The sequence below is a fragment of the Pseudopodoces humilis genome, chromosome 5 (genome assembly GCF_049639895.1).
Source record: "Pseudopodoces humilis isolate 2021_Gansu_Grassland_sample_001 chromosome 5, ASM4963989v1, whole genome shotgun sequence".
NCBI lineage: Eukaryota > Metazoa > Chordata > Aves > Passeriformes > Paridae > Pseudopodoces > Pseudopodoces humilis.
In genome coordinates, this window is record NC_142204.1 from 26799803 (window position 1) to 26814944 (window position 15142).

At 42.1% G+C, this 15142-nt stretch overlaps 1 protein-coding gene across 1 annotated transcript; it reads left to right on the top strand.

Moving 5' to 3' along the window:
- The first annotated feature begins 17 nt into the window (after nt 1-17).
- On the top strand, nt 18-14374 carry STRA8 (stimulated by retinoic acid 8). The gene is made up of 9 exons (XM_088055588.1): nt 18-91; nt 449-646; nt 2350-2425; nt 3812-3896; nt 4295-4447; nt 7324-7606; nt 8879-8955; nt 10617-10728; nt 14256-14374. Exons 2-9 carry the CDS (start codon nt 539-541, stop codon nt 14328-14330), a joined length of 969 nt encoding a protein of 322 aa, XP_087911714.1. The 5' UTR covers nt 18-91; nt 449-538; the 3' UTR covers nt 14331-14374.
- The last annotated feature ends 768 nt before the right edge of the window (nt 14375-15142 follow it).

Below are 15142 nucleotides of genomic sequence, written 5' to 3' on the forward strand. Positions count from 1 at the left end.
GGCGCCTCAGGCTTTGTCAGGGCGGCGGGGCAGCTCCAGCAGGCCCGGCTGGGCCTGGATCTGGCCCTCTCGTGCAGGAAGAGTATGTCTGGTATCGTTGCCCACACCAATGTGTCACAGTGTATTGGGAAAAAAACAATCAGTGTTATAAATGAAGCCGAGCCCTGGATATTCCATGGAAATGAAACATAGATCCAGTGTAGGGAAGGGTGCAGGAGATGGGAGGCTGGCTTCAGCTTGGTTGCTGTTAATTATTAGTGGCGAATTAAGTTTTAGTAAGTACTGAATAGGCAGGTGTCTCTCAGGCAAAGAGAATATTTCAAATTCCCATGATTTTCTAAGCCAGATAAACAAGATTTTTTCTTTTTGTCTATCCACTATGCAGGCTGTAAGATTTCTTTCTCTTTATTTACATATTTATTCAGTATAAATAAATGTTGCATTGCAGCTTTCAACAGGCACAGCTGGAGACTGTAGGAAGACACATGCCAAAGTGAGTGTCAATCCCCTGAGACACCTGCAAGAGGTAGAACACTGCATGGCAAAGCAGCACTTGCCACAGGTACACCACTGGGTTCCTCTGGCAAGACTCTTCAGCAGCTTGCAGGGAAGAGTTTTATCCCAGTCAGACAACTGTGCCTCAAAGGTGCGGAACAGTGACTATTTCTCTGTGCATCATTCTAATACATGAGTATGTTCAGATTTAACTAGGTTTAGGTTCAGTCTGTGAGGATGTGTCTTTATGGGTGCCAGCATGTGTGTAATTTCACTGTATGCACCTTTCCTGTATCTCTTTAAAGCTGCCAACTCAGCCTAAGCGAGTTGTCCAGTTTGTAGTTGCTGGGTCATGGGTTTATCATGTGCCTTATCTGTACTTTTCTTGCAGGCTTTTTGCAACATTTTTGTGGCTTTGCATTTATTTTTATAGTATTTTGGAAACAAACCAAGAGATCCCATGATGAGGTTGATGGCACAGCATTTTGTTCTGAAATCAGAACAGTGAGTTTAGAAGGAGTTAAAGGGAAAGGAGCAATTCATTCAGCTTTATGAGGTTCACTTTGTCTTCAAGACACTGGAAAAATAAGTTCAGGAATAAAAACAAGCACCGCTGCTGTTTCTTGGCATCTACTAAAGGAAGAAACTATTAAAGCCAAATTGTTTATAAAGATTTTTTATAAAGAAATTTACTCAAAATACTACTGAAAAGACTGAAATTACCATGCTCCAGGGAGAAGAGTAATCATTTGAGTATTTTCTCAACTCTGCCACCGATTCGTTTAGTTACATTGGTTACCTTGGGTTTTCCAGTTTGTTAAGTAGAGGGAGTAATGATTGTTTAGGACAGGAATTGTTCCTCAAATATGCTAAATACCACTAAATGTGGCCTGTGCCTGCTGAGTCCCTTAGGCCTTGTGTAGGCTAAGGTAAGAGTTCAGTTTGCCATATTCTGAGCAAGATACAAGTTAACCTGAAGTCAGCAGGACGTCAGAAGCCAAGCCTAAACATCCACTTCCTTTGCCTGGTCTAAGGGGACTGTGTTCACATGCCAGTTCTTGAAATAGCTTTTTCATAGTGTCTTATGCCCCCTGTGTGACTCTTGGGAGCCAAGGAAGTTTGATATCTTAAAAAACCTTAATACAGAAGGTTGTAATCCCAGTTCTTCGTGCCTGGCTAAAATATCCAGCATGAAAGCTCTGCAAGGTAAATATGGATGGTCTCACCACGCAGAAAAATCTTGAAATATTTTGGAGATGTGTATGTTTAAATGCACTGGCCATATGTTTTCAGTTGTGCTTGGTATAGATGATGAAGGAGTGATGTGCAGCACTGATGTTAATCCTGTTAACCCAGACTTTTGCTAGGAGAAGCCTTTGCCATGTTCTATGCTGCTGTAATGCAGGTTACAGCAATGTAGAACATGGCAAAGGCTTCCCCTAGCAAAAATCTCATGGGAAATCATTAGTGAAGTCTTATGCCTTAAGTTGGTAGGCATCCAACAAGACTTCACAGCATGGTATTTCTGGACATGCTCCAAGAAGAGAACAATCCAAACAAAATCATTTGCTGATGACAAAAGATCAGAGTAAAGTAGCAAATGTCTGTGTGTCTGGGTGTTATGTGTATGTATTGCATAATATATCTCCAAAATATTTATATTCTATATATAAGTTTACTCTCTTGTTAATTCTTCCCCCTTTTCATATGTATAAGGGTAGCTATTGAAGCAACACAGAGACATGAAAATTACTGAAGGTAAACGTGAAGGAAAAGCAAAGCAACGAAGGCATGTTAAAACATGAATCTAGTTAGAGCAGAGAACTATCAGTTCTGTTTTCTTCTTATGTTTAGTATCAGGTTTTGCGTAAGGCTAAGACATCTATCCAGAAGCTGGAGCAAACCTTGTGTTCTTTGCTGAAGATGAAAGGTAACTGTATGCAAGTATTTTCTTGACAAAGAGCCTGGATTTGGTTTTTATGTATTTGTTAAATAGAGACAGAGGTACACAGCTGAGCCCATTAAAGCCTTGCAGCCAGCTTTAGTTTTTAGGCTTTAGTTGTAGCAATAAGTAAGGGATAGTGAGAAGTCTGTCAATCTACTGGGCACGGTATCTCAGAAATCCCCCTCTGACTCAGTCTTTCCTACCCACTCCCCAGCCTAGGTGAAGGAAGGAAACAAGCAATCCCTGCTATCCCATGGCAGCAGGCCATCCAGGCTGAGTACCCTGCTTCACCCCAGCAGGTGTGGGGCTGGCATGTGTCCCCAGGCTGGATCCTTAGGCTCCCACTCAGAGCCTGCAGGAGCTGTGTGCTCCTCCTGCCCACAGCAGACTGGCACGGTGCGAGCCACAGCTGCCACCAGCCCTGCCAGAGCTTAGACTGCACAACAGCACCCTGCAGTGTGAGGTAAAAGGATTTCCTAGGGTAGGAAATGGAAACCTCTGGTTAAGAATGTACTCTAATATAAATGGTTAAGAGAGATGATACAGTTTTGTTGTCTTTCAGCTTGGCGGGCCATCCTCGCACCCTGCTCTTGTGGCTGCACTTGTGGCAGCTCCTGCTGTGGAGCCTCATGCCCAAAAAACTTGCCTTCTGTTTAGTGCTGCTGGCCACAGCCTCTGCTGGCAGCAAGCAAGACTAGGGGCTGATAGGATAGAGGCTTTGGTCATATTTTTTTGTCCCTTCAAGTGTCCAAATTCCTGTCAGCTAGAAAAAAAACTGCTATTCATGTGACTTGCACCTCCAATAATTTGCATCAATTAGAAGTCTCAGTGCTTAAAATTAACAACCTCATCTGAACCCACATCCTTGGATAACCCATAAAAATGAGTCACAGGTAGAAAGAATAGTTTGAATGAGCAAAATTGAAAGGATAACAAGCAGTGAGGCTGGTTGAGCAGAGTTTGAGGCAAGCTTCCCCTTCTATGTATTTGCACATATGTAAAATCCATAGTGGTTGTGTATCACAGGTTGGATGTCAGGGTTTTTCATATGCAATTTGTTCATTATAAGGTAATAAAAAAATATTGTATTGACTAGTGTGTGCCAGGAGTTTGATTTGTAGGTTGTTTTCACCATCAGTTCTGTAAAATCAATGTTGGGAAGAAGGCATTGATTCTAAGATCCTCATTGTTCATAAACTCCCTGTAGTGCTATTTACGTTGTAGGAGAGACAGATGCTTCTTCTTTCATGTAATTTTTTGCCTAATGAAAAGCTCTGGATTGTGAAGAAGCATTTTGCTTGGTTGGGGCTGAGGGTGAGAGAGAAATGAAAAGTGCCATTGATGTGACAGTAATCTTTCTGCTGACAACAGCGAGCTGCGGTCTGGAGGATGGGAGCCCATCCAGCTTGGAGGAAGTCAGGGAGGAATATGTCAGGAGGCAATTCGGAAGTCCCAGGTAAGGGCTTATACCAGTCAAGAAAAGATTTTAATATTTTGCACTTGCTTCCATCCCAGCATCTCTGAAACTCTTTGTCATTGCTACTGTATTTCCAAACAGAGGTTTTTCATCATGTGGAAAGGACAAAGAGTTTTCACCTGGACCGCTGTAATCCCATGGAGTGCACGAACATTCTAAGCATGTTGTTGGTCTCATTTCCAGTCAGTGGTTGTATTTTTTTTTCCCTTCTATGTAGCTGATCTCTGGCAAGGATTTCTCATTGTCTGAAAAGCAAAAGAAGGAGGAAAACCTGACTTGGGAAGAATGGCCCTAGGCTCTGGAGTGACATGACAAGGGCATTATCAATCCAGTTGAGAAGTTATTCATGTGGCTTTTTCCCCTTGTGCTCTTTCCAGCACTACATCAGCCTCAGAAGATATGAGTGAAAGTGACTCTGCCATCTGGTATTTGCTTCAAGAATGTGAAAAACAAACACTGGAAGAATATGGGAAGCCAGAACTGACCCAGTTTTCAGACACTTTATCCCCAGATCTAGTGGAATTTGAACGGTAGGTGCACCCCACGTTGCCTTCAGGTTTTTAACTTGTTTGCATTATCACTGTGCATCCAGGCATTGCCGTTCATGCAGCCCTGCTGGAGCCTGCATCTGCCTCACAGAAGCCTTGTGCCAGCAACTTTGGCCCTGCTGGTGATGAAGCTGATGACTTCCTAAGTCCCTGCAACTTGCACATGAATGAACTCTTACAGTTGTGGCAGTCCCCGGCTTTTCAGGCCTTGGTAAATCCCTGAGGATTTTTCACCCCTTAAGAAAATAGAAGAAAATTTCTTTCAAGTGTGTCTGTCCCTGTGTTGCCACACTTCACCGCTGTATCCCTGCCATGGGGCTAGATTTTAGGAGGGTAAGAATTGCTGCACCAGATGAATTTGCCAAGAGTCTAGGTGTATGTGTTCCAGGGAGGTGCAGGAACCAGAGGTGGGCACATTATTTTCCTCACATCACATTGCTCATCCTTCCTCTAATGCCATTGTTATGAGGAGCTTGAACACTGTTGCCCCTTCCAGAAGCAGACCCTTATCTCCTGACACTTCAGAGTACTTTTTTAGTGGGATCAGAGTAGGGTAAGGCTGGATCCAGCCAAGGAAGTTCTTGTAGTCCTCAGCCTCTGGGCTGCAGAATAGTGGTTGTCTGGAAGGTACCAGGAGGCATTCTGCAACAATGCAAAACTGGAACACTGGGGAGGGGGGGAGCCTAAACACTTGTGTGTTACACTTGGAGCTAGTGGATGTGAGTCTGTAAACCCTTTAAGCTCCTAAATACCTGGTGTTGGTCCTAAAAGTCAAAGACCGCTGTTCTCATGTCAGTTGTCCATGTATTTTATTTGGAAGTCATAATGGTAAAATTACTGTTTTTTTCCAAAATTACTGATATCTTAAAACTGAGTATTATACTCCATGTTCTCCCCCTTCTTGTCAGACAACACTAGGAGGTACTTAGAGGTTTTACCCTGAATTTCCAACAGGATAAATGATTATTTTATTGCCAAGATATGAGAAATCGATGCATGTATAATTGATCATGTACCATCAAGCAGTCAATTTCACCCTAACCGTTCCACAGTTAACAACAATCAGTGCAGGAGAATCTAGAGCTGCAGCTGGCATCCTCTTCCATGGCATCACCACTGTAACCAAAAACTTCTGCAGTTCCTTCTTTTCTTTTGCTCTGAGCTGCTGTGCATTTCTAAAACCCCCCGTCGGTCACCGGGTTTTTCCTCAAAAGGAGACTGCAGCTGGACCAGCAGATGGCACCAGCTTCCCACTCCTGCTCCTGCTTTTGCTCATGTTAGAATTGGCGGTGGCTGTAGTTAAACTGTCGTTTAGAAGACCTTGAAATGTGCTGAATCCAGATTTTCAGGATTAGAAAAATCTGCATCATCAAAGACAGCACGACAGAGCCATGTTTATGGCTTACATGTCCTTTACTGACGAGGTAGACCAGTGCCTGTACTGTGTAGACTCTGGCACTTACCCTGTGGTCCTAGATTGCATTTGGTTTATAGCTAATTCTTGTCAAAAAATTACCTTTCATAACAGGCATAAAACGACAAGGACTCTTCAGCAAAGACAGAAACAGCCTTTTGGTGATCATTTAATCACATTATTTGGGAAGCATCAGAAATGCTATGAGCTTAAACTATCTGGATATTTTCCCATGTTCAGCAGCAGGAGATACATTGGTAGGACCTCACAGTACTCTGTCCCCTGCAAAATGTGATTGTCTCCTTCCAGCTGGGAAGGAAGTAGCTGAGTCATGCTTCAAGCTTAATTTCTATAGCAGATCAGTCTAATGGTGGTTCATGTTCTTCTGCTTGAGAAATTCCAGGTTGTTTGTTTGGAGATGGACATCCAGAAAGCTTAGTAAGTGCATTACCTTACATGAGAACACTTATTTCCCTTCCAGTATTTTGTCTCCAGCAGTGGTGGAAAATACTCCAGAGTGTGGAAACTGGGGTTTAAACAGGTTTATGCTTGCCTACAAAATTATATTTTCAATATTGGTTTGCTGGAACAAATATTTACAAATAAAAAAGAAAAGAATGACCTCTTTTGAGTTACTTTCTCATGCAATACTGTTCAGTTAATCAGGAAATGTGCTCATTTGGGACATCTTCCAAGGAATCATTTTGAGCCCAAACATAGTAACAATGACTGCTGCTTATAGAACTCTTGGTTTGTACTCCTTTGATCTTTTTATTTTCATCTGAGACTCTCTAAGCATATAATTAACATTAAATAACCTTCAGTGCTGCTTTCTGAAGTCGACATTATTATCCTTGGTTCACTGTGCCACACAGTGCTAACAGAAGAAGCAGGCTTGTTCTGAGATTTAGTCACTGGGTTGAAATTATGACCCCCTATGTTCCACCACCAGTTTCACTGCAGACTGCATAGATGTCAGTCTTAGGGATGTGGTTCCTTAGATATAAAATGGAGGAAATGGAGCTCCCATTATGTCAGAGCATCCAGACCTGGGCTGGTGTCTGTCTGTCTGCATGTACAGTACCTAATGCATCAGGATATGACCTCAGCCAGGGCTTTAAAGGGTATGCCAGTAAATGTATAAAAAGTGACTTGCAGTGCAAAAGGTTCAGGATACAAAGGCAAGTAACTGAAAATTTATTAAATTCCAGAGTAGTGTTTGCCCATGCAACCCATACAGCCTGCAGTGCCTGGAGCTTCTGCTGTGAGGCAGTCCTGCTGAGGCTGAAGCTGGAGCCTGCTTTTGTGTTAGGCATCATTCAGTAATTGTATGGTGTCTTGGAGCAGAGTCAGTGAAGTAGCTATGGATCCCAGTAGCTGATTTTCAGTAGATGGCTGCCTTATAGCCTGCTCTTAAGAGATACCTCCTTTCCTTTCCTTCCAGATACCTGTATTTTTATAAGCACACAGTGGACCTGCTGATAGAGCATGGAGTTATTTGCACTGGAGAGGTGCCTCTTCCTGAGGTCTCCACAGCTATTTCCCATCTCTGGCAAGAGCTTTCTGAAGAGAGCAGGGACAGCATCTTGCAGTACTGTAGCCAGAGAGATTTCCTCATGGATCCCAAGGCTGCTTGCCCAGAACCTGCTTGCACTGAAGGTAGTGTGAGGGACAGCGGAGGTAACAGTGAGGAAGCCAGTGGTTCCTCAGTCTCCACACCAGAGGAAGTAAGTGCTCAGCAACATTCATAGTCTGCCTCTGAAACTCCAAGCCTCCAGGTGACAATTAGCTCTGCAGCTTTTAATTGCAAACATACAGTAGTTGTAACTAAGCTTCCTCAAGATCACTTGAATGCGTAAGTGGAGACAATAAGCAGTCTTTGAGTAAATGTCTGCACCAAATTTTCTCTTGGTAGGATGCTTGTCAAACTACAGTAGTAGGTACAGGTAGCAATCCTGCTAGTCTCCACTGGCTTGTGGAGTTCCTATGCTAAGTAACAGTTAAATTTGCTCCTACCTTGCTCTAGGGACAGGGAGCAAGAAGAAGAATTATACAGTTACTGTGCTCTGCAGACTCTCCAAAGAGCACAGATGATCTAAATCCAGAAGGGATACCTAGCTTGCCAAAGCCTGCTGTGTTTTGGGTTGGGTGGGGTTTTTTCATCAAAGCACTGAGTAGCAAAGAGAAAATATTTTTAGACCAGTCCCAGTGGTACAGGGGCCAATGACTGCCTGTACCGTGCACCTCTGCAGAGCCAAGAAGTCAGTGACTGAGTAGGCATGAGCATTTATTAATAAGAGATTGATTAAATAACAGCCAGTTCTAGAAATGGTTCCTGGAGCACTGATTACTGAAGTAACTAGCTGCTGGAAGAGGTATGTGTAATTTCATTAGCTGCAAGGAAGGGACAGATGTTTACCTTTAGCATGTAAGTCAACTGCATTGGCAAGTTCTTTTTGAGTCACAGGACACAACTCATATTGCTTGTTGCCTTAGGAAATGTGGTGGGAATGTTCCCTGTACGGTATTTCTGGCACAGAAAGTGTGTGAACTCCATTATGGCAGGGTGAACTAGTGAGTTTAGTGGTCTGGCATAAGGAGCATCCTCTCTCCTTTGTAAAGTCAGTTTTGGAGAGATTGGCTGGTACAGCTGAGATCTCCAGCCATAAGCAGCAGTCCACAGTCAAATCTCTAAAGCACTGATATAATTCATGGTTTTTATTGATTTTTTGGGAGATGTAATGTGAAGTCTAATTCCTAGAGGCTGAAGCACAGGCTTAAGGGAGTGGACTGACCTTGTGTTCCTAGCCATGAAATATAGTTATTCCACATTATTCCTGTCTCCACAAAACTTCTTGGTTTACTCTAGCTGTAACCATACCTGTTAAATGTAAAGAGAGAATATAACAGTTTTAAAGACTTCATTATTAGGAATTATGCCCTAGATAAAACTTTTAGTTGGCTGGATATGCTGACTTCTGAAATTATTTCTCTGCTAGGTGATGTTTGAAGATGCATTTGACGTTGCTGCTGGTTTCCTTGACAGAAGCAAGGCTCAGGGAATGTCCAGCCAGAGGTAAATTACAGACACTCCCCACTTGGTACACACAGTATGTTAATAGCCCACCATCAGAACTCCATGGCAAGTGCTCTGTGGAGTAAGGCAACAGCTCTCTTTTGTAATAAATGGTCAGAATAGCAGTGTCCAGCAACTGTGCTCACAGTAATACTTCCTTTTAAGAGGAAAAAGTGAACAATTAATGGTCATTTACAGCAGAATCAGTAAGAATCACTTATTAAGAGCAGCCCATCACTTCAGGATAACTGGGTTCCTGATTTTCTTTGCCATTCTGCACAGCTTTCTGTCTTTTCAATTTACAATACTCATAATGTTTTCCTTTTCTCTCTGTCACTTACCAGGCCTGTGAGGACCAAGAGGCATTCCCTGATAAATCAGCTCATCATAAACCATACGCTTATTTAATGAGATAAATATGATAATTTTTCAACATTTTTTCCCTTGTCTTTCCCTAATTCAGTCACATGGAGGTGATCAGGTTAAAGTGTGGTTGACCTGAACAGTAACACCAAAGAAACGCAGGACCTTTTAAATAATAACATCTCTTTCCTCTTCAGTTCAGATGAGTTACCTAGAAGAGAACATGTCAAATACAAAGCTAGCACTTCTTTTGATTTTTCCCAGTAGACCAAAGAAAGAAAAGCGTTGTTTTCCTCAAGAGGAAAATCACATTATGATTAATCTTTTATGTATTCTTTCTACTTATTCTTTGTTAGGATTGTTTCTCTTTGCAAATAGTGTTTTTAATCTGTGGGGATTTTATCACATTTTCTACTTATTTTTCAACACTTAGAATGATCTTTAATGTGAATCTCTTCCTTTCACCACCACTCCAGGTTGTACTTCCAGAAGAGAATAAATTAAAAAAGGTTGTTTTGGCTGATGATCAGAATATACTGGAATGGATGAAAAAGCTTAACAAATATTTATTTATTAAATAGCATTTATTAGGTCACAATTTCCATTTTATTTTAAAATAAGATTAAGTATTCCTTAATACGGCAAAGTATTACTATAATCTTTAAAGTCTGTTGCAGGTCCCAAATTAGTTTGCTATTTCAATAGTCAACATTTATTCTTTTCTCTTTCTTGCCTGTTGTTCTGCACATTGTAATGTAATGAGGTGTGATGGCAGAACTTTGTAAAACAAGAAGAAAGAGGTGAGGTCCAGAATGAAAAGCTTAGCTTTGTGCCACAGTTACCTGAGAACAAATCTGCCAGTTATAGCTAACACATCAGTTCATGACCACAGGTTACTGCATTCACTCCAAAACTTTACAGAGGAACTCAAAGCTGTTCTTCTGAACAACCCTACCAAATACACTCCCAAATAACCATTGCTGCTGTCTGTTTTAATGGATATTTACTTTTCCCCAAAACAGTGTCACTATGCTGTAATGTATCAGCAGATCTCCTTGTGACACCAGTTTCTTGTATTTCTGTTCTCTGTTCTTATATATCTACCTTGCTCTTGGCAAAGAGTTATCAATACATCCATCACAACTCCCCCCTGTCTTGCTTGGCTATTGTCTTTAATATCAGAGCCATCTTGAAAACAATTTGATTTTTTTTTTTTTAATTTACAATAAAAATGTAGAGGAGAGAAAGTAAGGAGAACAGAACAGAAAATTAAATACAGTATCTGATTCCATTTTCAGTTCAGCATTTGCAAGCTGCACTCCTGAAAATCCAGAGGATCACCAGAGACTCTATCTGCAGGTCACTGACTTCCTAAAACACCTCTTCTTCACTAATGCACAGTTTTCCCAGGTAAGCCTTGCCAAAGGATTTCTTATAGAAGGAGCAATGTATTTCAGAGCAATATCAGGAAGGGATTTTTGTATTCAAACTTCTGATCATATTGTCCAGAATGATTACAAATAAGAACTTGGGGTTCATCATTTTAGATGTGTCATTCCAAAAGGCCAATAGGATTGCCTTTGTAAGAGGTTAAGTGTGAGCAAACACTGCTTTGAATATTATTCAAAATGGCAAATGACATGAGGAATTGTAAAAAAAATAAAAAATAGTATTATTATTGTTTGCATGAAAGTTCACTGTGGAAAAGCTTTAGTGATCTCCTCTGAGCATGTAAATCTCACTTTCCATTTCTCCATCAACCCCCAGCTGCTTCATTCTGACCATTCAACCACCTTCTGCTTGTCTGGGTGCCAGGTTCCCTGCCCCGAGCCCTCCACTGGCAGGCCCTAGAAGCAGGATATTCGTGTTCTTGAAAGAGCTGGTGAAAAGTACCTGACCTTCCTCTTAACGTCAGCCTACTGTTGCAGTTTTGCTGAGCCAGAAGTCTTTGTGTTTGCATTGTTCTTCCTCTCCTTGTCTCCCTGCCATGGAGGTGGCTCAGAGCTTGCACGTGGGTGAAGAACCGAAAGGGACATACCCCTCAAGCAGAGTGTGCTTGTATTGGTTCAGAGTCAGTGGTACCTCCACAGTAGCCCCTGGTTTGCTGGTTTCTATTGCCTAGCTCCCTCCTGGTCTTTGAGCAGATGTTCCTTTGAAGGCAAATAGAAGGTTTGTGATGAGGGGTAGTTGTGACAGAAAACAAAGCAGAAACTGGTGTTGCACCACTATTGGAATCCATCATGGAGAGACTGCTGAGTGCCATTTGGTTCCCCCATCCTGGAGAGAGTAGCACTAGAGAGGTGCAGAAAATGGCAGCAAGCACAGGAAAAGGCATTGAATAGAAACTTAATAGTAGGACTTTTCTACAAAAAAAAAATGACTGAGAGGTACTGTAAGAGCATTTTATTTGTACATGGTGGGGATTTGGTACACAGAATGATTAGACATTGTGTCTAACACCAGAAGAGCTAGAAAGCACTAAATAAAATTTAAAGAACAACATATTAAAAATATTTGCATATACAGATTGCCACATTTAGACTCCAGGGTCATCAGTCCATGGGCAATTACTAAATCTGAAGGTCCAGATTAAATTTCCAGTGCAGGAGGGCCTCACAGCCCAGTTTGCTATAATGTACGAGCATTTATTGCAAAACAGAGCACACTGTGTGTCAAATTATTGCACTTTTTTCTAAACTTCCCCTGCTGACTGTTGTCAGAGACCAGGCACTGACCTACGCAGCCCTCTGTGAATAGCTATGTTGTGTGTAAGAGCAGGGTTCTTCTTGTGTTTAAGTGAATTCCTATGAACTCAACAGGCCTAGAAAAGAAAGAAAAGCTTTGGGCAAGATACGGCATTTCTGGTTTTAAATTTATTTTGTGAGTGTCATGCCTGGCATGGTCTCATCTTGTCCTTCTGCTTGGGGCTGCCTCATTATGTGTGAGCCCAAGTCTATCTCACAGATGAGGTGGTATGGGAAGAGGTAGTGTCTCTTTCAAGGTTTAAAGAGGCACATTTAAAGTAAGACTAGAAGAATGGGAGTGATGGGAAGACAAGCAGAAAAAGAGCCCAAAGTACTGCAAATTGGCAGTTGACTGTACTGTGTGGATCCAAAAGGAAATAAAAAGCTGCACAGGCTTCTTTTACGCAGGAACTTTTAGTTATCTGTGATAAGACAATACAAAGGGAGTTTGAGCAGAAATCACCCAGGCTAGATAATATGAAGGTTACAATCTGTTTTGATTTAGAGTGCAGAACAGCACATCTAGACAGTGCTACCAAGAGGTGAAAAAGTAGAAGAAAGGAAATATGACTGACAAGATATTTTTTGTTTTGAGAGCAGAAGTTCGGATCCATCTCAAAGCAAACAGATTGAGACAGTTATGAAAGTGGTTGCAGAGCAGGGATAGAAGATGTTCCAGCTAGCTTGAAAAACACCAACTCAGGCAGCAGCAGAGAGATCAGTATAGGCTACTCACCTTACCCCAGAAATTGTGCTACTCAGAGCATCAGAGACTCCTGGACTTGACAGGGAAAGGAACCCATCCTGCTTACCTTATGGGTATGACTGAACCTCTGCAGACCATTCCCCTTCCCCTGATGTGGTACCTGTGCTGGTGCCGTGCTAGCACAGGAGTTTGGGCAGTGCTGGCATAAATTATCTCAAGGATAAAGCAGTGTCCCAGTACACTGTGCACACACCTTGTAGAAGATACAGAGGTGGGTAGCAAGTACAGTAAGTACCGAGGTAAGGCGTGCACCCCACTGAAATACAAAAGGCAGCCCATGGTCTCCTTTCCTTTCACCTGCAGAGCTGACGAGGTGATGGATTTTATTGCTGGTCATTCGTGCCACTACCATGTTCTGTCATTTCTGGTTAACTGTCCAGGTACAACTACAACTACTGCTGTTGGATTGTGGATGGTCACTGTTTCACAGTCACAGAGCTACTGAGCACAGCTCCTCTTGAGCCGCTGCCCTGGCTCTCAAGGCTGCCAAGGGCATGCACCCCACTGAAATAAAAAGCTTCAGAAAAACTCGCACAAGAGGAGGGGGGAAATAATTTGGACAAGGAAAGGAAGAGGTCTTAAAAGGGCAGGGACTCCAAAATGAGAACAGGAGCATACTTCTACAGTATGTGATAGAGAAATATTTCTGAGCATGAGATCAGTTACGCAATCCTGTAATTTTTCAAGAGCTGTTGTCTTAAGATCATATCATGTGAGAAGCTTAGCAGCAAAGGCAGGAAAGAGTTAATTTAGACTGAGATCCAAAGGTTTTACCTGAAAGTAACTCAGCGGGTTTTTTTTTCCTAAATAGTACTGAGCACCTTTGTGTCTTCAAAGGCACGCTTTCTTTTAAAATTATGGATTTAGATGAATCACTTGACAAGCAAGTGGTATTTAGTGCTCCTTAAGCTATACATTTTTAAACAGCACCTATTTTTAAAAGCGGTATTTTATTGAAGATTCTTGCATCAATGCAGAGACGGACTAGATGGACTGCAGACATGAACACTTTTATCTTCCAGACTTTGATTTTCAAGAGCCACTTTTTCTCTGTAAACTGGTGAAAGAGAAGACCATTTCATTCTGTTGCTAAAAGTGGAGAAAAGCCTGAAGTTGGTAGAACTTAAGGCCTCAAGGAGCGAGCCTGTTATATGACATACTTGCTACCACAGTCAGTAACAGCTGTCTAGATGGTGTAAATAGACACAGGGTGGAGCCCTGTGATTTTAGAAGGAAATTGGCAGAAAATTTGAGCCATTCGTCATCAGGCACCTCAGGAACTCACCAAGTGCTGGTGGCTGATTCAGAGAGGAGGGAGGGCTCATGCTGCATTTTCTGGTACATCAGCTTTTGACCAAGTTGCTGTATATTTGAAATTCAAAACTCCTCTGGTTTTTAATCCTGCTTGACTTTGGGGGGGCTTTCAGGAAGAAGATCTTCCCTATGATCATGAGACAGTGATGCTACGGTGCACTGAGACCTTCGATGATGAAGATTTCTAAACAGTATCTCCACTAATGTTTTGCCAAGCACTGCCAGGTACACCAGGCACATGAGGAGGCTTCACCTCTTTCGGTGAGCTGCCTCTCTAAGCAGTGTGGAGACACTGTGTTGAAGTGGTTTGTTACCATTGATTTCTCCTTCCCTCTTTAGTACTTCTTGATATATCAGTTGAGTAATTTATACTTTTTAAAGTTTTTAAAGGTCTTAGCTATTTATTAATAAATGTTTTTACCCATTGCTATTTAATGTTTAGCCTTGCTTCACAAAGAAACTGAGGCATGTACAGTTAAGTGACCTTGCCTAGCATAAGGTGTGGGAAGAGCAGCAGGGAGGCCAGATCAGTGGCAGTCTGCACACTCCCACAGGATGCAGTCTCAAACTGCAACCTGCAAAAGCCTCCTCCTGACAGTGATTACTTTTCTAGTGCAATTTTTCATCTTGGGCTGACAAGGAAAGAGGGATTTCCTCACAGAGAGTGGGATGAGACTCTTTTATCTCCTTTTGAGGACAGCAGCAGTGAGCACCCACTCCCCAGTCACCCAGAAAAGTGCAGGCACAGTAGTACTCTTTGGATTATTTACTTTTGGGAAGTGTGTAAAGCCTAGTGATCTGGCCCCCTGCTCTTCTTCTACATCTAATTCTTGGATTAGCAGTGCTGCTCAGATAGTGTCTTGGAATTAAAAGTGCTGTGAAATTGAATAAAGTCCTTCACATCTCTGAGTTATCATTAAAGGCTCTCTGCAGACTTGAACAAACTGTGTTCTGATAGTGATTATGTTGAGGTCATGCTACCAGCCATCACAAACAGAAA

Bases quoted from the DNA above. Each gene is read 5' to 3' on its own strand.
- STRA8 (XM_088055588.1), top strand. From the start codon at position 539: ATGGCAAAGCAGCACTTGCCACAGGTACACCACTGGGTTCCTCTGGCA. The intron at 647-2,349 runs GTGCGGAACAGT...TCTTATGTTTAG, and splicing joins CAGACAACTGTGCCTCAAAG to TATCAGGTTTTGCGTAAGGC. The intron at 2,426-3,811 runs GTAACTGTATGC...TGCTGACAACAG, and splicing joins TTCTTTGCTGAAGATGAAAG to CGAGCTGCGGTCTGGAGGAT.